Raw genomic sequence first — 23,164 nt, 5'->3', positions numbered from 1 at the left:
TGAAATCTTATACGTCTAGTCTCTTACGTGAATGAGATCGATAATATTGTTCGATATTTTACGCTAATGTGTTCATCATTTCACACATAAGTCGCTCCTGAGTATAATTCGCACCCGTATGAAACTATGAAAAAGACTGCGACTTATAGTCCGAAAAATACGGTAAAACTCTTAAAAAGCAGATTACGGGTCAGAAAAGCTTCTTCTGGTTGCGTGGAGATGGTGTAAAACGTCTTTTTTTTAATGAATTCTTAAATTTAAAAAATACAAATAATAAATAAAACCATATTTTTAATAAATTTTTAACAGGGTAAATAAAAATAATGATCTGGATTAGGGATGTGCCGGTCCAGGTTTTTGCACTTCCGATCCGATACCGATATTGTTTTTGCACTTCCGATTCGATACCGATACTGGGCTATCCGAGCATGTATTAAAGTTTAAAGTTATTTAGCCTACTTAGTTGTCAGAATCATGTTGAAAAGGGTTTTAGTACTCTTGATAACAACTAGCCAGCTGAATTAGGGGAGTTTGAATAATACACAATGGTTGGTAACAAGAAACTGACCTGTTTATTCAAGGATAAACACAAAATAGACTAAATTATACATGACAAACAGAAATGGCATCATTGGGCGATATGGCCTTTTTTTAATATTGCGATATTTTAAGGCCATATTGCGATACACAATATATATCTCGATATTTTGCCTTAGCCTTGAATGAACACTTGATGCATATAATCACAGCAGTATGATGATTCTATGTGTTTTGATTGATTGATTGAGACTTTTATTAGTAGGTTGCACAGTGAAGTACATATTCCGTACAATTGACCACTAAATGGTAACACCCCAATAAGTTTTTACACTTGTTTAAGTCGGGGTCCACTTAAATTGATTCATGATACAGATATATACTATCAGATATATACTATCATCATAATACAGTCATCACACAAGATCATCACATTGAATTATTTACATTATTTATAATCCAGGGTGTGGAGGGTAAGTGTCAAAAAGACAGCCAAAAGAGTTTGATATGAGAATAAATCTAAAGTTAAAATATAGGGTAGAAATGCACCCATTTGCAGGAAATGTAGTCTTGATTTTCAACATTTTCTTTCAAGGCTTGCATGTCTACATTAAAACATTCTTCTTCATACTGCATTAATATATGCTACTTTTAAACTTTCATGCAGAAAAGGAAATCACAACTAAAAAAAAAAAAATCACAATTTTTTTCATACGGTGTTGATGTGGAAATGTTTGCCTCGGCATTTTGATGGTGAGGACGTGTGGCACCGAATGGAGATAAGCGTCTCGACAGACGTTACAATATTTGAACAATGATGACGAAAACTGTTTTCTCTGTCGTGTCCGTGTGTCGAAAATTGTTATGCGTTTATTTTTTTATGTGATTTTGTGCGTGGCATATAATTGCTATGCGCAGAGGACGCTTGAGCAGGCGCGCACCTTAGCGGCTGCGCTAGCATCACAGCTAACGTTAGCCATGCTGCTACCTCTCTGCTCGGGGAGGACGTATACGTACGTGACGTATGACGTGACAGTATGTGTAAGAAGGTGCGCTTGCTGTCTGTGAGAGGGAGACACAGGAAAGAGTGAGAAGAGCCTGTCGTGTAATGCCAGCAGCTAAAAGCAACTGCGTGAGAATCCACAGACATGTGGATGTGTTGAAGGTGTGCTGGAAAATGCGGAACAGAAATTAGGGAGCAGCAGAAAAGTGGAATGTATTATTTAAATCGGTGCGCTGGAAAACAAGGACCGGAATTTTTTTTTAAACTGGATCTGGATCGGCATTTTCCCATGCCTTGCCGATACGCATTTTTTGGCAAATATCGGCGGCCGATCCGATCCAAATATCGGATCGGGACATCCCTAATCTGGATGTGAATCGATTGTTTTGTGCATCCCTAATCGACATATTTTTATTCTTATCAATACTGCAGTAGCTTTGGCCATGAGATGAGACCAAACCAATCAGAGCGCACTGTTAAGCATCGCGGTCACTGATTGGCTCAAGCATCGTCAAGCCCCGCCTCTTTACTGTAAAGGTGACTATGTTTGTTATATTTCATGTCTGGAGGGCTCTCATAATGTTAAAACCTGTATTATAGAAGTTTTTTAAATGCTCTAGATAGGGAAATATTTGATTTATAATTAATAATTCTTACTTCGCAGACACCAATTAAGTGATAGACTATTGAGAACATGATCATATTTATTCATTTGAGCGATATAAACCCCGTATGCATGCATGCATGTGGCATCAGTATTTGGCATGCAATCACCTGATTGTCAAAATCAATTAATAAAATGGGCTGAGATCAAATCTGCAACAATTTAAGATAATTAAGAACTAATATTAAAAGTCTCGCCTCAATATTAACACTGGAGAAAAATAACTCATTGTTTATATCAGGATGTCTAAGGTGTGTACCGGGGCCTTTTTTTGGCCCTCATCTTGATTTTTATTGGCCCGCAAACCCATTTTTAAGACAAAATAAACCCATCCCGAATTACAACATTACACACAAAACTATGAAAATGCTTTTAACTTAACCGATTCCCTCCAAAATGAAACCTGCAAAAACAAAATGCGCGTCTTACTGGTCTTTGATGATTTTCAAGATATGTTTTCAAGTGTGCTAACACCCTTAAAAATGTTTTAGTTAGCACTATATAATAATAATAATAATAGCGTTTGTAAAGAATAGCAGGAAATGTCATATATCCATTGCGTTATATTAGGCAAGGCAATTCAAAGTGCTTTAAAGAGGCATCAAAAATAATAGAAAATCAATAAAATCATATGTGATAATAATAATAATAATAATCTAATTTGCTTTGTTATGTACAATACAACGCTACGATGTGGATGTTTGGTTCTGATATTAGCATAAAGTGACCTACAGCGGTTTTTCAGCCTCTAATGTCGACGCTCACCTTCCCTTTATCTCAAAAATCCTCGAAAAAAATAGTTGCACACCCTCGCAAAAGTTAATAATGATCTGATGCGTCGTCCATGTTGCTGCTACTTGATCTGAGCGCTGCTTTCGATACCGTCGATCATAATATTCTTCTAGAATGTATCGATACAAAGCTCAGATGTGGATGTTTTGTTCTGATATAAGCATTTTTTGACCTACAGCGGTTATTCATCCTCTGTCCATAAGATTTAACCTCAATTTCAACCTCCTGGTAAATCACCTTCCCTTTATCTCAGAAATCATCGAAAAAATTGTTGCACAACAGCTAAATAAACACTTATGAATACCGTCGATCATAACATTATTTTAGAACGTATCAATACAAAGCTCAGATGTGGATGTTTTGTACTGATATTAGCCTTTTTTGACCTACAGCGGTTATTCATCCTCTGCCTAAAAGATTTAACCTCAATTTCAACCTCCTGGTAAATCACCTTACCTTTATCTCAAAAATCCTCGAAAAAATTGTTGCAATTGTTGAAAAAATCCATGATTAAGTTTCATTGAAATGTTAGGTTTCAAAAGCACTGATTAAACACAAAATATTTAACCTCAATGTCAATCTTTGGGTAAATCACCTTCCCTTTATCTCAAAAATCATCTGTTAAATGTGATTTTAACTGTAAAATTCAATAAAAATATTTGCAAAAAAAATAAAAAAGAACTCATCGAAAAAATTGTTGCAATTGTTGGAAAATTCATGGTTAAGTTTCATTGAAATGTTAGGTTTCAAAAGCACTAATTAAACACAAAATATTTAACCTCAATGTCAATCTTTGGGTAAATCACCTTCCCTTTATCTCAAAAATAATCTGTTAAATGTGATTTTAACTGTAAAATTCAATAAAAATATTTGCAAAAAAAATAAAAAAGAACTCATCGAAAAAAATTGTTGCAATTATTGGAAAATCCATGGTTAAGTTTCGTTGAAATGTTATGTTTCAAAAGCGCTGATTAAATACAAAAGATTTAACCTCAATGTCGACATCCTGGTAAATCACCTTCCCTTTATCTCAAAAATCCTCCAAAAAATTGTTGCAATTGTTGAAAAAATCCATGATTAAGTTTCATTGAAATGTTAGGTTTCAAAAGCGCTGATTAAACACAAAAATATTTAACCTCAATGTCGACCTGCTGGTAGATCACCTTCTCTTTATCTCAAAAATCCTCGAAAAAACTTATTGCAATTGTTGGAAAATCCATGGTTAAGTTTCGTTGAAATGTTAGGTTTCAAAAGCGCTGATTAAACACAAAAGATTTAACCTCAATGTCGACATCCTGGTAAATCACCTTCCCTTTATCTCAGAAATCCTCCAGAAAATTGTTGCACAACAGCTAAAAATTAATATTTCTGAATACCGTCGATCATAACATTCTTTTAGAACGTATCAATACAAAGCTCAGATGTGGATGTTTTGTTCTGATATAAGCATTTTTTGACCTACAGCGGTTATTCATCCTCTGTCCAAAAGATTTAACCTCAATTTCAACTTCCTGGTAAAACACCTTCCCTTTATCTCAAAAATCCTCGAAAAAAAATTGTTGCAATTGTTGGAAAATCCATGATTAAGTTTCAAAAGCGCTGATTTAACACAAAATATTTAACCTCAATGTCGACCTACTGGTAGACCACCTTCCTTTATCTCAAAAATCATCTGTAAATGTGATTTTAACTGTAAAATTCAATAAAAATATTTGCTAAAAAATAAAAAATAAATCATCGAAAAAATTGTTGCAAAATCCATGATTAAGTTTCGTTGAAATGTTGGGTTTCAAAAGCGGTGATTAAACACAAAATATTTAACCTCAATGTCGACCTGCTGGTGAATCACCTTCTCTTATCCCAAAAATCCATGATTATGTTTCGTTGAAATGGTGGGTTTCAAAAGCGCTGATTAAACACAAAAGATTTAACCTCAATGTCGACATGCTGGGAAATCACCTTCCCTTTATCTCAAAAACCATCTGTTAAATGTGATTTTAACTGTAAAATTCAATAAAAATATTTGCAAAAAAATAAAAAATAAATAATCGAAAAAATTGTTGCAATTTTTGTAAAATTCATGGTTAAGTTTCGTTGAAATGTTGGGTTTCAAAAGCGCTGATTAAACAAAAAAGATTAAACCTCAATGTCGACCTCCTGGTAGATCACCTTCCCTTTATCTCAAAAATCATCTGTTAAATGTGATTTTAACTGAAAAATTCAATAAAAATATTTGAAAAAAAAAAAAAAAAATCATCGAAAAATTGTTGCAATTGTTGTAAAATCCATGGTTAAGTTTCATTGAAATGTTGGGTTTCAGAAGCGCTGATTAAACACAAAAGATTTAACCTCAATGTCGACCTCCTGGTAAATCACCATCCCTTTATCTCAAAAATCATCTGTTAAATGTGATTTTAACTGTAAAATTCAATAAAATATTTGCTTAAAAAAAAAAAAAAAAATCATCGAAAAAATTGTTGCAATTGTTGTAAAATCCATGGTTAAGTTTCGTTGAAATTTTGGGTTTCAAAAGCACTAATTAAACACAAAATATTTAACATCAATGTTGACCTCCTGGTAAATCACCTTCCCTTTATCTCAAAAATCCTTGAAAAATATTGTTGCAATTGTTGTAAAATCAATGGTTAAGTTTCGTTGAAATGTTGGGTTTCAGAAGCGCTGATTAAACACAAAAAGATTTAACGTCGGTAGATCACTTTCCCTTTATCTAAAAAAATATCGAAATTTTTTTTTTTGCAATTGTTGTAAAATCCAAGATTAAGTTTCGTTGAAATGTTGGGTTTCAAAAGCGCTGATTAAACACAAAAGATTTAACCTCAATGTCGACCTCCTGGTAAACCACCTTCCCTTTATCTCAAAAATCATCTGTTAAATGTGATTTTAACTGTAAAATTCAATAAAAATATTTGCAAAAAAATAAATAATCGAAAAAATTGTTGCAATTGTTGTAAAATTCATGGTTAAGTTTCATTGAAATGTTGGGTTTCAAAAGCGCTGATTAAACACAAAAGATTTAACCTCAATGTCGACCTTCTGGTAGACCACCTTCCCTTTATCTCAAAAACCATCTGTTAAATGTGATTTTAACTGTAAAATTCGATAAAAATATTTGCAAAAAAATAAATAATCGAAAAAATTGTTGCAATTGTTGTAAAATTCATGGTTAAGTTTCATTGAAATGTTGGGTTTCAGAAGCGCTGATTAAACACAAAAGATTTAGCCTCAATGTCGACGTCCTGGTAAATCACCTTCCCTTTATCTTAAAAAAAACATCTGTTAAATGTGATTTTAACTGTAAAATTCAATAAAAATATTTGCAAAAAAATTAAAAATAAATCATCCAAAAAATTGTTGCAATTGTTGTCAAATTCATGGTTAAGTTTCGTTGAAATGTTGTGTTTCAAAAGCGCTGATTAAACAAAAGATTTAGCCTCAATGTCGACGTCCTGGTAAATCACCTTCCCTTTATCTCAAAAATCATCTGTTAAATGTGATTTTAACTGTAAAATTCAATAAAAATATTTGCAAAAAAATAAAGAACTCTTCGAAAAAATTGTTGTATCTAAAAAAAATATCGAAAAAAAAATTGTTGCAATTGTTGTAAAATCCATGGTTAAGTTTCGTTGAAATGTTGGGTTTCAAAAGCGATGATTAAACACAAAAGATTTAACTTCAATGTCGACCTCCTGGTAAATCACCTTCCCTTTATCTCAAAAATCCTCTAAAAAATTGTTGCAAAATCCATGATTAGGTTTCGTTGAAATGTTGGGTTTCAAAAGTGATGAATAAACACAAAATATTTAACTTCAATGTCGACCTCCTGGTAAATCACCTTCCCTTTATCTCAAAAATCCTCGAAAAAATTGTTGCAAAATCCATGATTAAGTTTCGTTGAAATGTTGGGTTTCAAAAGCGCTGATTAAACAAAAGATTTAACCTCAATGTCGACGTCCTGGTAAATCACCTTCCCTTTATCTCAAAAATCATCTGTTAAATGTGATTTTAACTGTAAAATTCAATAAAATATTTGCTAAAAAATAAAAAATAAATCATCGAAAAAATTGTTGCAATTGTTGTAAAATCCATGGTTAAGTTTCGTTGAAATGTTGGGTTTCAGAAGCGCTGATTAAACACAAAAAGATTCAACATCGGTAGATCACTTTCCCTTTATCGAAAAAATATCGGAAAAAAATTGTTGCAATCGTTGTAAAATCCATGATTAAGTTTCGTTGAAATGTTGGGTTTCAAAAGCGCTGATTAAACACAAAAGATTTAACCTCAATGTCGACCTCCTGGTAGACCACCTTCCCTTTATCTCAAAAACCATCTGTTAAATGTGATTTTAACTGTAAAATTCAATAAAAATATTTGCAAAAAAATAAAAAATAAATCTTGAAAAAATTGTTGCAATTGTTGTAAAATCCATGATTAAGTTTCGTTGAAATGTTGGGTTTCAAAAGCGCTGATTAAACACAAAAGATTTAACCTCAATGTTGACCTCCTGGTAGACCACCTTCCCTTTATCTCAAAAATCATCTGTTAAATGTGATTTTAACTGTAAAATTCAATAAAAATATTTGCAAAAAAATAAAAAATAAATCATCGAAAAAATTGTTGCAATTGTTGTAAAATTCATGGTTAAGTTTCGTTGAAATGTTGGGTTTCAGAAGTGCTGATTAAACACAAAAAGATTTAACGTCGGTAGATCACTTTCCCTTTATCTAAAAAAATATCGGAAAAAAAATTGTTGCAATTGTTGTAAAATCCATGATTAAGTTTCGTTGAAATGTTGGGTTTCAAAAGCGCTCAAAAGATTTAACCTCAATGTCGACCTGCTGGTAGACCACCTTCCCTTTATCTCAAAAACCATCTGTTAAATGTGATTTTAACTGTAAAATTCAAAACAAATATTTGCAAAAAAATAAAAAATAAAAAATAAATCATCGAAAAAATTGTTGCAATTGTTGTAAAATCCATGATTAAGTTTCGTTGAAATGTTGGGTTTCAAAAGCGCTGATTAAACACAAAAGATTTAACCTCAATGTCGACCTCCTGGTAGACCACCTTCCCTTTATCTCAAAAATCATCTGTTAAATGTGATTTTAACTGTAAAATTCAATAAAAATATTTGCAAAAAAATAAAAAATAAATCATCGCAAAAATGGTTGCAATTGTTGTAAAATCCATGATTAAGTTTCGTTGAAATGTTGGGTTTCAAAAGTGATGATTAAACACAAAAGATTTAACTTCAATGTCGACCTCCTGGTAGACCACCTTCCCTTTATCTCAAAAATCATCTGTTAAATGTGATTTTAACTGTAAAATTCAATAAAAATATTTGCTAAAAAATAAAAAATAAAAAATAAATCATCGAAAAAATTGTTGCAATTGTTGTAAAATCCATGGTTAAGTTTCGTTGAAATGTTGGGTTTCAAAAGCGCTGATTAAACACAAAAGATTTAACCTCAATGTCGACCTCCTGGTAGACCACCTTCCCTTTATCTCAAAAATCATCTGTTAAATGTGATTTTAACTGTAAAATTCAATAAAAATATTTGCAAAAAAATAAAAAATAAATCATCGCAAAAATGGTTGCAATTGTTGTAAAATCCATGATTAAGTTTCGTTGAAATGTTGGGTTTCAAAAGTGATGATTAAACACAAAAGATTTAACTTCAATGTCGACCTCCTGGTAGACCACCTTCCCTTTATCTCAAAAATCATCTGTTAAATGTGATTTTAACTGTAAAATTCAATAAAAATATTTGCTAAAAAATAAAAAATAAAAAATAAATCATCGAAAAAATTGTTGCAATTGTTGTAAAATCCATGGTTAAGTTTCGTTGAAATGTTGGGTTTCAAAAGTGCTGATTAAACAAAAGATTTAACCTCAATGTCGACGTCCTGGTAGACCACCTTCCCTTTATCTCAAAAATCATTGTTGTAAAATCCATGATTAAGTTTCGTTGAAATGTTGGGTTTCAAAAGCGCTGATTAAACACAAAAGATTTAACCTCAATGTCGACCTCCTGGTAGATCACCTTCCTTTTATCTCAAAAATCATCTGTTAAATGTGATTTTAACTGTAAAATTCAATAAAAATATTTGCAAAACAATAAAAAATAAATCGAAAAAATTGTTGCAATTGTTGTAAAATGGTTTCAAAAGCGCTGATTAAACACAAAAGATTTAACCTCAATGTCGACCTGCTGGGAAATCACCTTCCCTTTATCTCAAAAATCATCTGTTAAATGTGATTTTAACTGTAAAATTCAAAAAAAATATTTGAAAAAAAATAAATCGAAAAAATTGTTGCAATTGTTGTAAAATCCATGGTTAAGTTTCGTTGAAATGTTGGGTTTCAAAAGCGCTGATTAAACACAAAAGATTTAACCTCAATGTCGACCTCCTGGTAGACCACCTTCCCTTTATCTCAAAAATCCTCGAAAAAATTGTTGCAATTTTCGAAAAATCCATGATTAAGTTTGGTTGAAATATTAGGTTTCAAAAGCGCTGATTAAAGACGGGGAAGCTAACTCAGCTGAAGCTAACAACAATAATTAGTCCTGGCAGGTGACCTTTGACACCTTTGGACTGGGCTACTTCTTCTTCCAAAAAAAAAAAGCCGTAACTTGGCACGGACTATTTCCTGGCGTGTGACTCGGGAGGAAGGCAAGTTGGGGACACTGCAGCATGAACGGACAACTAGATGAGGAGGAAAGGCGATTTTGGTGCTGATTAGTGAAGAGAAAGAGAAAGATGGGGAGTGTTGAAGGCATGAAGAAGAAGGGCAGCATTAGCAGGCCACGTCACGACAACCGTGCAGGAAAAAGAAAAAAAAAAAGGATGTAAGCGGTCATAAATAAGAGGAGACGAGCAGGTGCAGAAGCAGAAAGAAGCAGGACTGCTCGCCTGCATTCTAATTCCATCCTTGTCTCTTACCTGCACACGAGCCGCCATCAGCGTCCATATCCACAACATGTGCATGACGTCCGCCTTTGGGAAGCCTCCTTGCCGCCTCGACGACCCGCTAAAGAAGTCCTGCAGCCCCGCGACCGAGCGAGCAGCCCGCCTGTGAGAGTGTGATGCTGACAGCAAAATGCCTCCTCCTTCCTTCCTCCTTCCTCCTCCTTCTTCCTCCCTCTTTCCCGCCATCATGCGCCTCCACGTCGCCCCCTAGCGCACACCCCGCGCACTGCAAGCTTTTCTTTCGCCTTCTTCGGTTAAATTAGTGTCAAAGTGCAGATTCGAAGCATTTCTATAGTTTGAAAGTGTCAGCGGGCCGCGTTGGAATGTTAATGTATCGCATTGTGCCAAAGTAGTCAAGTTAATTGCCTGTTGAGGCGGTTTTGCGTCACGTGACTTCAAACTTGACACCTCATTGGCTGCTTCTGAGACATGCGCGATTGCTTTTGTCTCGCTTTTGAATTTTTAGACAGTGAATTATTTAACACGGATTATTTTGACACTACATTTTTTGCACCGATTTTTATACACTAAATTTTATAACACAGAATTTTTTTCAATAAAAATTTTTACACTGGATTTTTTATACACAGACATTTTTTTTATAAACTGAATTTTTTTACAGAGCACATTTTTCAACACTGAATTTTTTACACTGGAATTTTGTACACTGAATTTTTTTTACACTGAATTTTTTACACTGGATTTTTATACACAGACATTTTTTTTATAAACTGAATTTTTTTACAGAGCACATTTTTCAACACTGAATTTTTTACACTGGAATTTTGTACACTGAATTTTTTTTACACTGAATTTTTATAGAGTGATTTTTTTACACTGAATTTGTATACACAAAATTTTAGAACACAGAATTTTTTTTCAATAAAATTTTTTACACTGGATTTTTAAACACCGAATTTTTTTTATAAACTGAATTTTTATAGTGATTTTTTTAACACTGATTTTTTATCCACTGATTTTTTTATACACTATATTTTAAAACACTGAATTTATTTCAATACAATTGTCAGCATAATTTGATATAGAAGAAATTCAGTTCACGAAATTAAACCGCCAAAAAATCGGTGTCAAAAAAAGCTTTCGTAATAAAGACAAAAATTAACCTCCATAAAGTCTTGCTTTTTGAAGCAGTGAATTTTTTGACACTGAATTTTTCAGCACTGATTTTTTTAGACTGAATTTACCTAGGCTGAAAAAATGTAACACTGAATTGTTATATACTGAATTTTTTAGACTGAATTTTTCACTGAATTTTTTTTTACAACAATTTTTTCTAGACTGAATTTTTTACACTGAATATTTTGCACTGATTTTTTTATGCACTAAATTTTAAAACACTGAATTTCTTTCAATAAAATTGTCAGCATAATTTGACGTAAAAGAAATTCAGTTCACAAAATTAAAACGCAAAAAAATCAGTTCCAGAGAGTCGGTGTAATAAAGACACAAATTAACGTCCATAGAGTTGCTTTTTGAAGCAGCACACTTTTCAACACTGACTTTTTTACACTGAATTTTTTTGCACTAAATGTTTATACACTGAATTTTTATAGTGATTTTTTAACAGTGATTTTTTTCCACTGAATTTGTATACACTACATTTTTTATACACAGAATTCATTTTTTTATAAACTTCATTTTTTTAGAAACTAAATTTTTTTGCACTGATTTTTTTTATACATTAAATTTAAAACACTAAATTTCTTTTAATACAATTGTCAGCATAATTTTTTATACACTAAATTTTATAACACAGAATTTTTTTCAATAAAAATTTTTACACTGGATTTTTATACACAGACATTTTTTTTATAAACTGAATTTTTTTACAGAGTGATTTTTTAACACTGATTTTTTTTTTGCACTAAATGTTTATACACTGAATTTTTATAGAGTGATTTTTTTCACACTGAATTTTTTCCACTGAATTTGTTTGTATACACTACATTTTTTATACACAGAATTCATTTTTTTATAAACTTCATTTTTTTATAAACTAAATTATTTTTGCACTGATTTTTTTATACATTAAATTTAAAACACTAAATTTATTTTAATACAATTGTCAGCATAATTTGATGTAAAATACTTTTTTACACTTAATTTTTACTGAATTTCTTACACTGGATTTTTCCACACTGAATTTTTTTACACTGGATTCTTATACACACAATTTTAAAACACTGAATTTTTTCCAATAACAATTGTTACACTGGATTTTTATACACATAATTTTTTTACACTGGGTTTTTATACACATAATTTTTTTTTACACTGAATTTTTATAGAGTGATTTTTTAACAGTGATTTTTTTCACACTGAATTTTTTCCACTGAATTTGTATACACTACATTTTTTATACACAGAATTCATTTTTTTAATAAACTTCATTTTTTTATAAACTACATTTTTTTGCACTGATTTTTTTTATACATTAAATTTAAAACACTAAATTTCTTTTAATACAATTGTCAGCATAATTTGATGTAAAATACTTTTTACACTTAATTTTTACTGAATTTTTTACACTGGATTTTTGCACACTGAATTTTTTTTACACTGGATTTTTATACACACAATTTTAAAACACTGATTTTTTTCCAATAACAATTGTTACACTGGATTTTTATACACATAATTTTTTTTACACTGGATTTTTATACACATAATTTTTTTTTACACTGAATTTTTATAGAGTGATTTTTTAACAGGGATTTTTTTTCACACTGAATTGTTTCCACTGAATTTGTATACACTACATTTTTTATACACAGAATTTATTTTTTTATAAACTTCATTTTTTTATAAACTAAATTTTTTTGCACTGATTTTTTTATACATTAAATTTTAAACACTAAATTTCTTTTAATACAATTGTCAGCATAATTTGATGTAAAATACTTTTTACACTTAATTTTTACTGAATTTTTTACACTGGATTTTTGCACACTGAATTTTTTTACACTGGATTTTTATACACACAATTTTAAAACACTGATTTTTTTTCCAATAACAATTGTTACACTGGATTTTTATACACATAATTTTTTTTACACTGGATTTTTATACACATAATTTTTTTTTACACTGAATTTTTATAGAGTGATTTTTTAACACTGATTTTTTTTTGCACTAAATGTTTATACACTGAATTTTATAGTGATTTTTTAACAGTGATTTTTTTCACACTGATTTTTTTCCACTGAATTTGTATACACTACATTTTTTTATACACAGAATTCATTTTTTTTATAAACTTCATTTTTTTATAAACTAAATTTTTTTGCACTGATTTTTTTTATACATTAAATTTAAAACACTAAATTTCTTTTAATACAATTGTCAGCATAATTTGATGTAAAATACTTTTTACACTTAATTTTTACTGAATTTTTTACACTGGATTTTTGCACACTGAATTTTTTTTACACTGGATTTTTATACACACAATTTTAAAACACAGATTTTTTTCCAATAACAATTGTTACACTGGATTTTTATACACATAATTTTTTTTACACTGGATTTTTATACACATAATTTTTTTTTACACTGAATTTTTATAGAGTGATTTTTTAACACTGATTTTTTTTTGTTGCACTAAATGTTTATACACTGAATTTTTATAAAGTGATTTTTTAACAGTGATTTTTTTCACACTGATTTTTTTCCACTGAATTTGTATACACTACATTTTTTATACACAGAATTCATTTTTTTATAAACTTCATTTTTTTATAAACTAAATTTTTTTTGCACTGATTTTTTTATACATTAAATTTAAAACACTAAATTTCTTTTGATACAATTGTCAGCATAATTTGATGTAAAATACTTTTTACACTTAATTTTTACTGAATTTTTTACACTGGATTTTTGCACACTGAATTTTTTTACACTGGATTTTTATACACACAATTTTAAAACACTGAGTTTTTTCCAATAACAATTGTTACACTGGATTTTTATACACATAATTTTTTTTACACTGGATTTTTATACACATAATTTTTTTTTACACTGAATTTTTATAGAGTGATATTTTAACACTGATTTTTTTATTTATAAACTTAAATTTTTTTTAAACTTAATTTTTATAAAGATATTTTTTAACACTGATTTTTTACACAGAATTTTTTTCCACTGCATTTTTATACACTAAATTTTAAAACACTGAATTTATTTCAATAAAATTGTCACCATAATTCATACTTGCCAACCTTGAGACCTTCGATTTCGGGAGGTGGGGGCGTGGTTGGGGGCGTGGTTAAGGGAGGGGTATATTGACAGCTGGAATTTACCAAGTCAAGTATTTCATACATATATATATATATATATATATATATATATATATATATATACATCCTGAAAATATGCAAACAAAACTGTGTTTAGATAATTGATACTTCAAACTTGCATAAATATAACATGGATATAACATAACTTGGCTTCTGAGAGCTTCAAAATGTAATAAATAAAATGCTAATGTTGTTGATAAACAAGCAATTATTTTAATAATTAAATATGGTCATTTTAAATGAATTATTATGATAATTTAAAATTAATTATTTCAAATATGTTTATTTTAATGTACCGGTATAATTCTATGGCTGGATGTAATAAGGAGTCAGAAGAAATACAAATAAAAATACAATTAATTTTGATGTTTTTAGCAAAATATAGTAAACATTTATTTGGTTTTTTTTTTTAATTAATAAATATATTTATTTTTAGGTAAGATAAACATAATAATACAATTTATCTCTAGTCTGGATGATTTAGTTCTTGTCACCCTGTTGTAATAAGGAGTCAGAAAAAATACAAATAAAAATACAATTAATTTTGATGTTTTTAGCAAAATATAGTAAACATTTTTTTTTTTTTTTTTAATTAATAAATATATTTATTTTTAGGTAAGATAAACATAATAATACAATTAATCTCTAGTCTGGATGTTTTAGTTCTTGTCACCCTGTTGTCCTCCCGTCGTGAAAAAAGGCTGTCCTCACTCAGGTCCGCATGGAGCTGGAGGGGGCGTGGCCTCCAGATCCGGCTGAAAATCGGGAGAATTTCGGGAGAATATTTGTCCCGGGAGGTTTTCGGGTGAGGTGCTGAATATCGGGAGTCTCCCGGAAAATTCGGGAGTGTTGGCAAGTATGCCATAATTTGACGTAAAAGAAATTCAGTTTACAAAATTAAAACGCAAAAAAATCAGTTCCATAGATTCGGTGTCAAAAAAGCTTTCGTAATAAAGACACAAATTAACCTCCCTTGCTTTTTGAAGCAGCACATTTTTCAACACTGACTTTTTTTTGCACTAAATGTTTATACACTGAATTTTTATAGAGTGATATTTTAACACTGATTTTTCCCACTGAATTTTTATATACTATATTTTAAAACATTTAATTTTTTTCAATAACATTTTTTTACACTGGATCTTTATACACAGATTTATTTTTAATAAACTTATTTTTTTATAAACTGAATTTTTATAGAGTGATTTTTTAACACTGATTATTTTTACACTGAAATTTTTGGCACTGATTTTTTTATACACTAAATTTTAAAACACTGAATTTCTTTCAATAAAATTGTCAGCATAATTTCACGTCGAAGAAATTCAGTTCACATAATTAAAACGCCAAAAAATCGGTGTCAAAAAAAAGCTTTTGTAATAAAGACACAAATGAACCTCCATAAAGTCTTGCTTTTTGAAGCAGTGAATTTTTTGACACTGAATTTTTCAGCACTGAATTTTTTTAGACTGAATTTATCTAGGCTAAAAAAAATTAACACTGAATTTTTATACACTGAATTTTTATACACTGAATTTTTTAGACTGAATTTTTTGCACTGATTTTTTTTAAACACTAAATTTTAAAACACCGAATTTATTTCAATACAATTGTCAGCATAATTTGATGTAAAAGAAATTCAGTTCACAAAATTAAAACGCAAAAAAATCAGTTACATAGATTCGGTGTCAAAAAAGCTTTCGTAATAAAGACACAAATTAACCTCCATAGAGTTGCTTTCTGAAGCAGCACATTTTTCAACGCTGAATTTTTTACACTGAATTTTTTTTACACTGAATTCTTTACACTGGATTTTTATACACAGAATTTTTTTTTTACACTGAATTTTTATAGAGTGATTTTTTAACACTGATTTTTTTTACACTGAATTTGTATACACAAAATTTTAGAACACAGAATTTTTTTCAATAACATTTTTTACACTGGATTTTTATACACAGAATTTTTTTTTATAAACTGGATTTTTATACACAGAATTTTTTAACACTGATTTTTTTATCCACTGATTTTTTAAACATTACATTTTAAAACACTGAATTTATTTCAATAAAATTGTCAGCATAATTTGATGTAGAAGAAATTCAGTTCACAAAATTAAAACGCAAAAAAAATCAGTTAAATGAATGGATTTTTGTACACAGAAATTTATAAACTTAATTTTTTTATAAACTGAATTTTTATAGAGTGATTTTTTAACACTATTATTTTTACACTGAATATTCTTTTTGCACTATTTTTTTTATACACAACATTTTAAAACACTGAATTTCTTTCAATAAAATTGTCAGCATAAAGAAGTTCAGTTCACAAAATTAAAACGCAAAAAAATCAGTTACATAAAATTCGAGGTCAAAAAAAGCTTTCATAATAAAGACACAAATTAACCTCCATAGAGTCTTTCTTTTTGAAGCAGTGAATTTTTCTACACTGAATTTTTCAGCACTGAATTTTTTAGACTGAATTTTTGTGCAGTGAATTTTTTAACACTGAATTTTTACACACTAAATTTGAAAACACTGATTTTTTTTCTATAAAATTGTCAGCATAATTTGGTAAAAGAAATTCAGTTCACAAAATTCAAACGCAAAAACATCAGTTCCATAAATTCGCTGTCAAAAAAAGCTTTCGTAATAAAGACAACAATTAACCTCCATAAAGTCTTGCTTTTTGAAGCAGTGAATTTTTTTATACTGAATTTTTCAGCACTGAATTTATCTAGGCTAAAAGATGTCAACACTGAATTTGTATACACTGGATTTTTTAGACTGAATTTTTCACTTAATTTGTTTTACAACAATTTTTTCTAGACTGAATTTTTTACACTGAATTTTTTTGCACTGATTGTTTTATACACTAAATTTTAAAACACTGAATTTCTTTCAATAAAATTGTCAGCATCATTTGATGTCGAAGAAATTCAGTTCACAAAATTAAAACGCCAAAAAATCGGTGTCAAAAAAAAGCTTTCGTAATAAAGACAAAAATGAACCTCCATAAAGTCATGCTTTTTGAAGCAGTGAATTTTTTGACACTGAATTTTTCAGCACTGATTTTTTTAGACTGAATTTATCTAGGCTGAAAAAATTTAACACTAAATTTTTATATACTGAATTTTTTAGACTGAATTTTTCACTGAATTTTTTTTTACAACAAATTTTTCTAGACTGAATTTTTTACACTGAATATTTTGCACAGATTTTTTTATACACTAAATTTTAAAACACTGAATTTCTTTCAATAAAATTGTCAGCATAATTTGACGTAAAAGAAATTCAGTTCACAAAATTAAAACGCAAAAAAATCAGTTCCAGAGAGTCGGTGTAATAAAGACACAAATTAACGTCCATAGAGTTGCTTTTTGAAGCAGCACACTTTTCAACACTGACTTTTTTACACTGAATTTTTTTTGCACTAAATGTTTATACACTGAATTTTTATAGTGATTTTTTCACATTGATTTTTTTCACACTGAATTTTTTCCACTGAATTTGTATACACTACATTTTTTATACACAGAATTCATTTTTTTATAAACTTAATTTTTTTATAAACTAAATTTTTTTGCACTGATTTTTTTATACATTAAATTTAAAACACTAAATTTCTTTTAATACAATTGTCAGCATAATTTGATGTAAAATACTTTTTTACACTTAATTTTTACTGAATTTTTTACACTGGATTTTTCCACACTGAATTTTTTTACACTGGATTTTTATACACACAATTTTAAAACACTGAATTTTTTCCAATAACAATTGTTACACTGGATTTTTATACACATTTTTTTTTTTACACTGGATTTTTATACACATAATTTCTTTTTACACTGAATTTTTATAGAGTGATATTTTAACACTGATTTTTTTTTTTTATAAACTGAATTTTTTTTTAAACTGAATTTTTATAAAGATATTTTTTAACACTGATTTTTTACACAGAATTTTTTTCCACTGAATTTGTATACACTAAATTTTAAAACACTGAATTGTTTTCAATAAATTGTAAAAGAAATTCAGTTTACAAAATTTGAACGCAAAAAAATCAGTTACATAAATTCGGTGTCAAAAAAAAGCTGTTGTAATAAAGACACAAATTAACCTCCATAAAGTCTTGCTTTTTGAAACAGTGAATTTTTGGGTACTTAATTTTTCAGCACTGAATGATTTTAGACTGAATTTTTATAGTTATTTTTTTAACACTGATTTCTAAAACATATCTTTTTTTTTCCAATGAAAGTGTCAGCATAATTTAATGTAAAAAAAATTAAGTTTACAAAATTCAAATGCAAAAAAGATCATTTACATAAATTCGAGGTCAAAAAAAGCTTTCATAATAAAGACACAAATTAACCTCCGTGGAGTCTTGCTTTTTGAAGCAGTGAATTTTTCTACACTGAATTTTTCAGCACTGAATGTTTTTACACTGAATTTTTGTGCAGTGAATTTTTTAACACTGAATTTTTACACACTAAATTTGAAAACACTGAATTTTTTTCTATAAAATTGTCAGCATAATTTGGTAAAAGAAATTCAGTTCACAAAATTCAAAACGCTAAAAAATCAGTTACATAAATTCGCTGTCAAAAAAAAGCTTTCGTAATAAAGACACAAATTAACCTCCAAAGGGTCTTGCTTTTTGAAGCAGTAAATTTTTTTACACTGAATTTGTCTACCTAAAAAAATTTTAACACTGAATTTTTATACACTGAATTTTTCGCGACTGATTTTTTTACACTGAATTTTTTGCACTGAATTTTTTGCTTTTAATTTTTTGAACACTAAATTATAAAACACTCAATTTTTTTCAATACAATTGTCAGCATAATTTGGTAAAATAAATTCAGTTCACAAAATTAAAATGCAAAAAAATTACAGTTACATAAATTCGGTGTCAAAAAAGCTTTCGTAATAAAGACACAAATTAACCTCAATAGAGTTGCTTTTTGAAGCAGCTAATTTTTTAAATTTTTTTAGCATTTAATTTGTTTTATACTGAATTTTTTTACACTGAATATTTCTGAACCGACATTTTTTTGCAGTAAATGTTTATACATTTAATTTTTATAGACGGAATGTAACTTCACTTTTTATTTCATAATTATGACTTTTTAGCTCCTAATTTAGACTTTTTATCTAATAATTATGATTTTCTTATCTCATTATTTCGACTTTCTTTTTCGTAATTATGACTTTTGTCTCATAATTGCGACTTTTTACCTGATCATTTGATTGATTTCGATTGATAATTGGATTTTTTTTTAATCGTTACATTCATGGATTTTTCAAAAATTGAAACAATTTTTTAGAGGATTTTTGAGATAAAGGGAAGGTGATTTACCAGGATGTCGACATTGAGGTTAAATCTTTTGTGTTTAATCAGCGCTTTTGAAACCCAATATTTCAACGAAACTTAACCATGAATTTTCCAACAATTGCAACAATTTTTTCGATGAGTTCTTTTTTATTTTTTTGCAAATATTTTTATTGAATTTTATAGTTAAAATCACATTTAACAGATGATTTTTGAGATAAAGGGAAGGTGGTCTACCAGTAGGTCGACATTGAGGTTAAATCTTTAGTGTTTAATCAGCGCTTTTGAAACCCAACATTTCAACGAAACTTAATCATGGATTTTACAACAATTGCAACAATTTTTTTTCCGATATTTTTTTCGATAAATCAAATCAAATCAACTTTATTTATAAAGGGAAAGTGATCTACCGACGTTAAATCTTTTTGTGTTTAATCAGCGCTTCTGAAACCCAACATTTCAACGAAACTTAACCATAAATTTTACAACAATTGCAACAATTTTTTCGATGATTTTTTTTTTTTTTTTTTTTGTGCAAATATTTTTATTGAATTTTACAGTTAAAATCACATTTAACAGATGATTTTTAAGATAAAGGGAAGGTGATTTACCAGGACGTCGACATTGAGGCTAAATCTTTTGTGTTTAATCAGCGCTTTTGAAACCCAATATTTCAACGAAACTTAACCATGAATTTTCCAACAATTGCAACAATTTTTTCGAGGATTTTTGAGATAAAGGGAAGGTGATTTACCAGGACGTCGACATTGAGGCTAAATCTTTTGTGTTTAATCAGCGCTTTTGAAACCCAACATTTCAACGAAACTTAACCATGAATTTTCCAACAATTGCAACAATTTTTTCGAGGATTTTTGAGATAAAGGGAAGGTGATCTACCATGAAGTCGACATTGAGGTTAAATCTTTTGTTTAATCAGCGCTTTTGAAACCCAATATTTCAACGAAACTTAACCATGAATTTTCCAACAATTGCAACAATTTTTTCGAGGATTTTTGAGATAAAGGGAAGGTGATCTACCATGAGGTCGACATTGAGATTAAATCTTTTGTTTAATCAGCGCTTTTGAAACCCAATATTTCAACGAAACTTAACCATGAATTTTCCAGCAATTGCAACAATTTTTTCGATGAGTTCTTTTTTATTTTTTTGCAAATATTTTTATTGAATTTTACAGTTAAAATCACATTTAACAGATTTTTTTTTTTAAGATAAAGGGAAGGTGATTTACCAGGACGTCGACATTGAGGCTAAATCTTTTGTGTTTAATCAGCGCTTTTGAAACCCAATATTTCAACGAAACTTAACCATGAATTTTCCAGCAATTGCAACAATTTTTTCGATGAGTTCTTTTTTATTTTTTTGCAAATATTTTTATTGAATTTTACAGTTAAAATCACATTTAACAGATGATTTTTGAGATAAAGGGAAGGTGGTCTACCAGTAGGTCGACATTGAGGTTAAATCTTTAGTGTTTAATCAGCGCTTTTGAAACCCAACATTTCAACGAAACTTAATCATGGATTTTACAACAATTGCAACAATTTTTTTCCCGATATTTTTTTCGATAAATCAAATCAAATCAACTTTATTTATAAAGGGAAAGTGATCTACCGACGTTAAATCTTTTTGTGTTTAATCAGCGCTTCTGAAACCCAACATTTCAACGAAACTTAACCATAGATTTTACAACAATTGCAACAATTTTTTCGATTTATTTTTATTTTTTTGCAAATATTTTTATTGAATTTTACAGTTAAAATCACATTTAACAGATGATTTTTGAGATAAAAGGAAGGTGATTTACCAGGATGTCGACATTGAGGCTAAATCTTTTGTGTTTAATCAGCGCTTTTGAAACCCAACATTTCAACGAAACTTAATCATGGATTTTACAACAATTGCAACAATTTTTTCAAGGATTTTTGAGATAAAGGGAAGGTGATTTACCAGGAGGTCGACATTGAAGTTAAATCTTTTGTGTTTGTCAGCGCTTTTGAAACCCAACATTTCAACGAAACTTAATCATGGATTTTCCAACAATTGCAACAATTTTTTCAAGGATTTTTGAGATAAAGGGAAGGTGATCTACCAGGATGTCGACATTGAGGTTAAATCTTTTGTGTTTAATCAGCGCTTTTGAAACCCAATATTTCAACGAAACTTAACCATGAATTTTCCAACAATTGCAACAATTTTTTCGAGGATTTTTGAGATAAAGGGAAGGTGATCTACCATGAGGTCGACATTGAGGTTAAATCTTTTGTTTAATCAGCGCTTTTGAAACCCAATATTTCAACGAAACTTAACCATGAATTTTCCAACAATTGCAACAATTTTTTCGATGAGTTCTTTTTTATTTTTTTGCAAATATTTTTATTGAATTTTACAATTAAAATCACATTTAACAGATGTTTTTTTTTAAGATAAAGGGAAGGTGATTTACCAGGACGTCGACATTGAGGCTAAATCTTTTGTGTTTAATCAGCGCTTTTGAAACCCAACATTTCAACGAAACTTAACCATGAATTTTCCAACAATTGCAACAATTTTTTCAAGGATTTTTGAGATAAAGGGAAGGTGATCTACCAGGATGTCGACATTGAGGCTAAATCTTTTGTGTTTAATCAGCGCTTTTGAAACCCAACATTTCAACGAAACTTAACCATGGATTTTACAACAATTGCAACAATTTTTTCGATGATTTATTTTTTATTTTTTTGCAAATATTTTTATTGAATTTCACAGTTAAAATCACATTTAACAGATGATTTTTGAGATAAAGGGAAGGTGGTCTACCAGTAGGTCGACATTGAGGTTAAATCTTTAGTGTTTAATCAGCGCTTTTGAAACCCAACATTTCAACGAAACTTAATCATGGATTTTACAACAATTGCAACAATTTTTTTCCCGATATTTTTTTCGATAAAGGGAAAGTGATCTACCGACGTTAAATCTTTTTGTGTTTAATCAGCGCTTCTGAAACCCATCATTTCAACGAAACTTAACCATAGATTTTACAACAATTGCAACAATTTTTTCGATTTATTTTTATTTTTTTGCAAATATTTTTATTGAATTTTACAGTTAAAATCACATTTAACAGATGATTTTTGAGATAAAGGGAAGGTGATTTACCAGGACGTCGACATTGAGGCTAAATCTTTTGTGTTTAATCAGCGCTTTTGAAACCCAACATTTCAACGAAACTTAACAAAAATTTTACAACAATTGCAACCATTTTTTCGATGATTTATTTTTTATTTTTTTGCAAATATTTTTATTGAATTTTACAGTTAAAATCACATTTAACAGATGATTTTTAAGATAAAGGGAAGGTGATTTACCAGGACGTCGACATTGAGGCTAAATCTTTTGTGTTTAATCAGCGCTTTTGAAACCCAATATTTCATCGAAACTTAACCATGAATTTTCCAACAATTGCAACAATTTTTTCGAGGATTTTTGAGATAAAGGGAAGGTGATCTACCATGAGGTCAACATTGA

General features: G+C 29.2%; 1 protein-coding gene and 1 long non-coding RNA gene across 2 annotated transcripts in view; both read right to left on the bottom strand.

Moving 5' to 3' along the window:
* The window catches only part of LOC133617979 (cadherin-2-like), a 233,559-nt gene extending 223,383 nt beyond the window's left edge, over positions 1-10,176 (bottom strand). Inside the window, exon 1 of the mRNA XM_061978419.2 lies at positions 9,960-10,176. Within this exon, the coding sequence (XP_061834403.2) occupies positions 9,960-10,175 (216 nt within the window). The 5' untranslated portion in view covers position 10,176. The remainder of the gene's footprint in view (positions 1-9,959) is intronic.
* LOC140679542 (uncharacterized) overlaps positions 1-23,164 on the bottom strand; it is a 264,689-nt gene that overhangs the window by 229,679 nt on the left and 11,846 nt on the right. The window lies entirely within an intron of this gene.

The sequence above is a fragment of the Nerophis lumbriciformis genome, linkage group LG18 (assembly GCF_033978685.3).
Source record: "Nerophis lumbriciformis linkage group LG18, RoL_Nlum_v2.1, whole genome shotgun sequence".
Classification (NCBI taxonomy): domain Eukaryota; kingdom Metazoa; phylum Chordata; class Actinopteri; order Syngnathiformes; family Syngnathidae; genus Nerophis; species Nerophis lumbriciformis.
The sequence above is the reverse complement of the archived record's forward strand: the minus strand, read 5'-3'. Positions and strand labels throughout refer to the sequence as shown.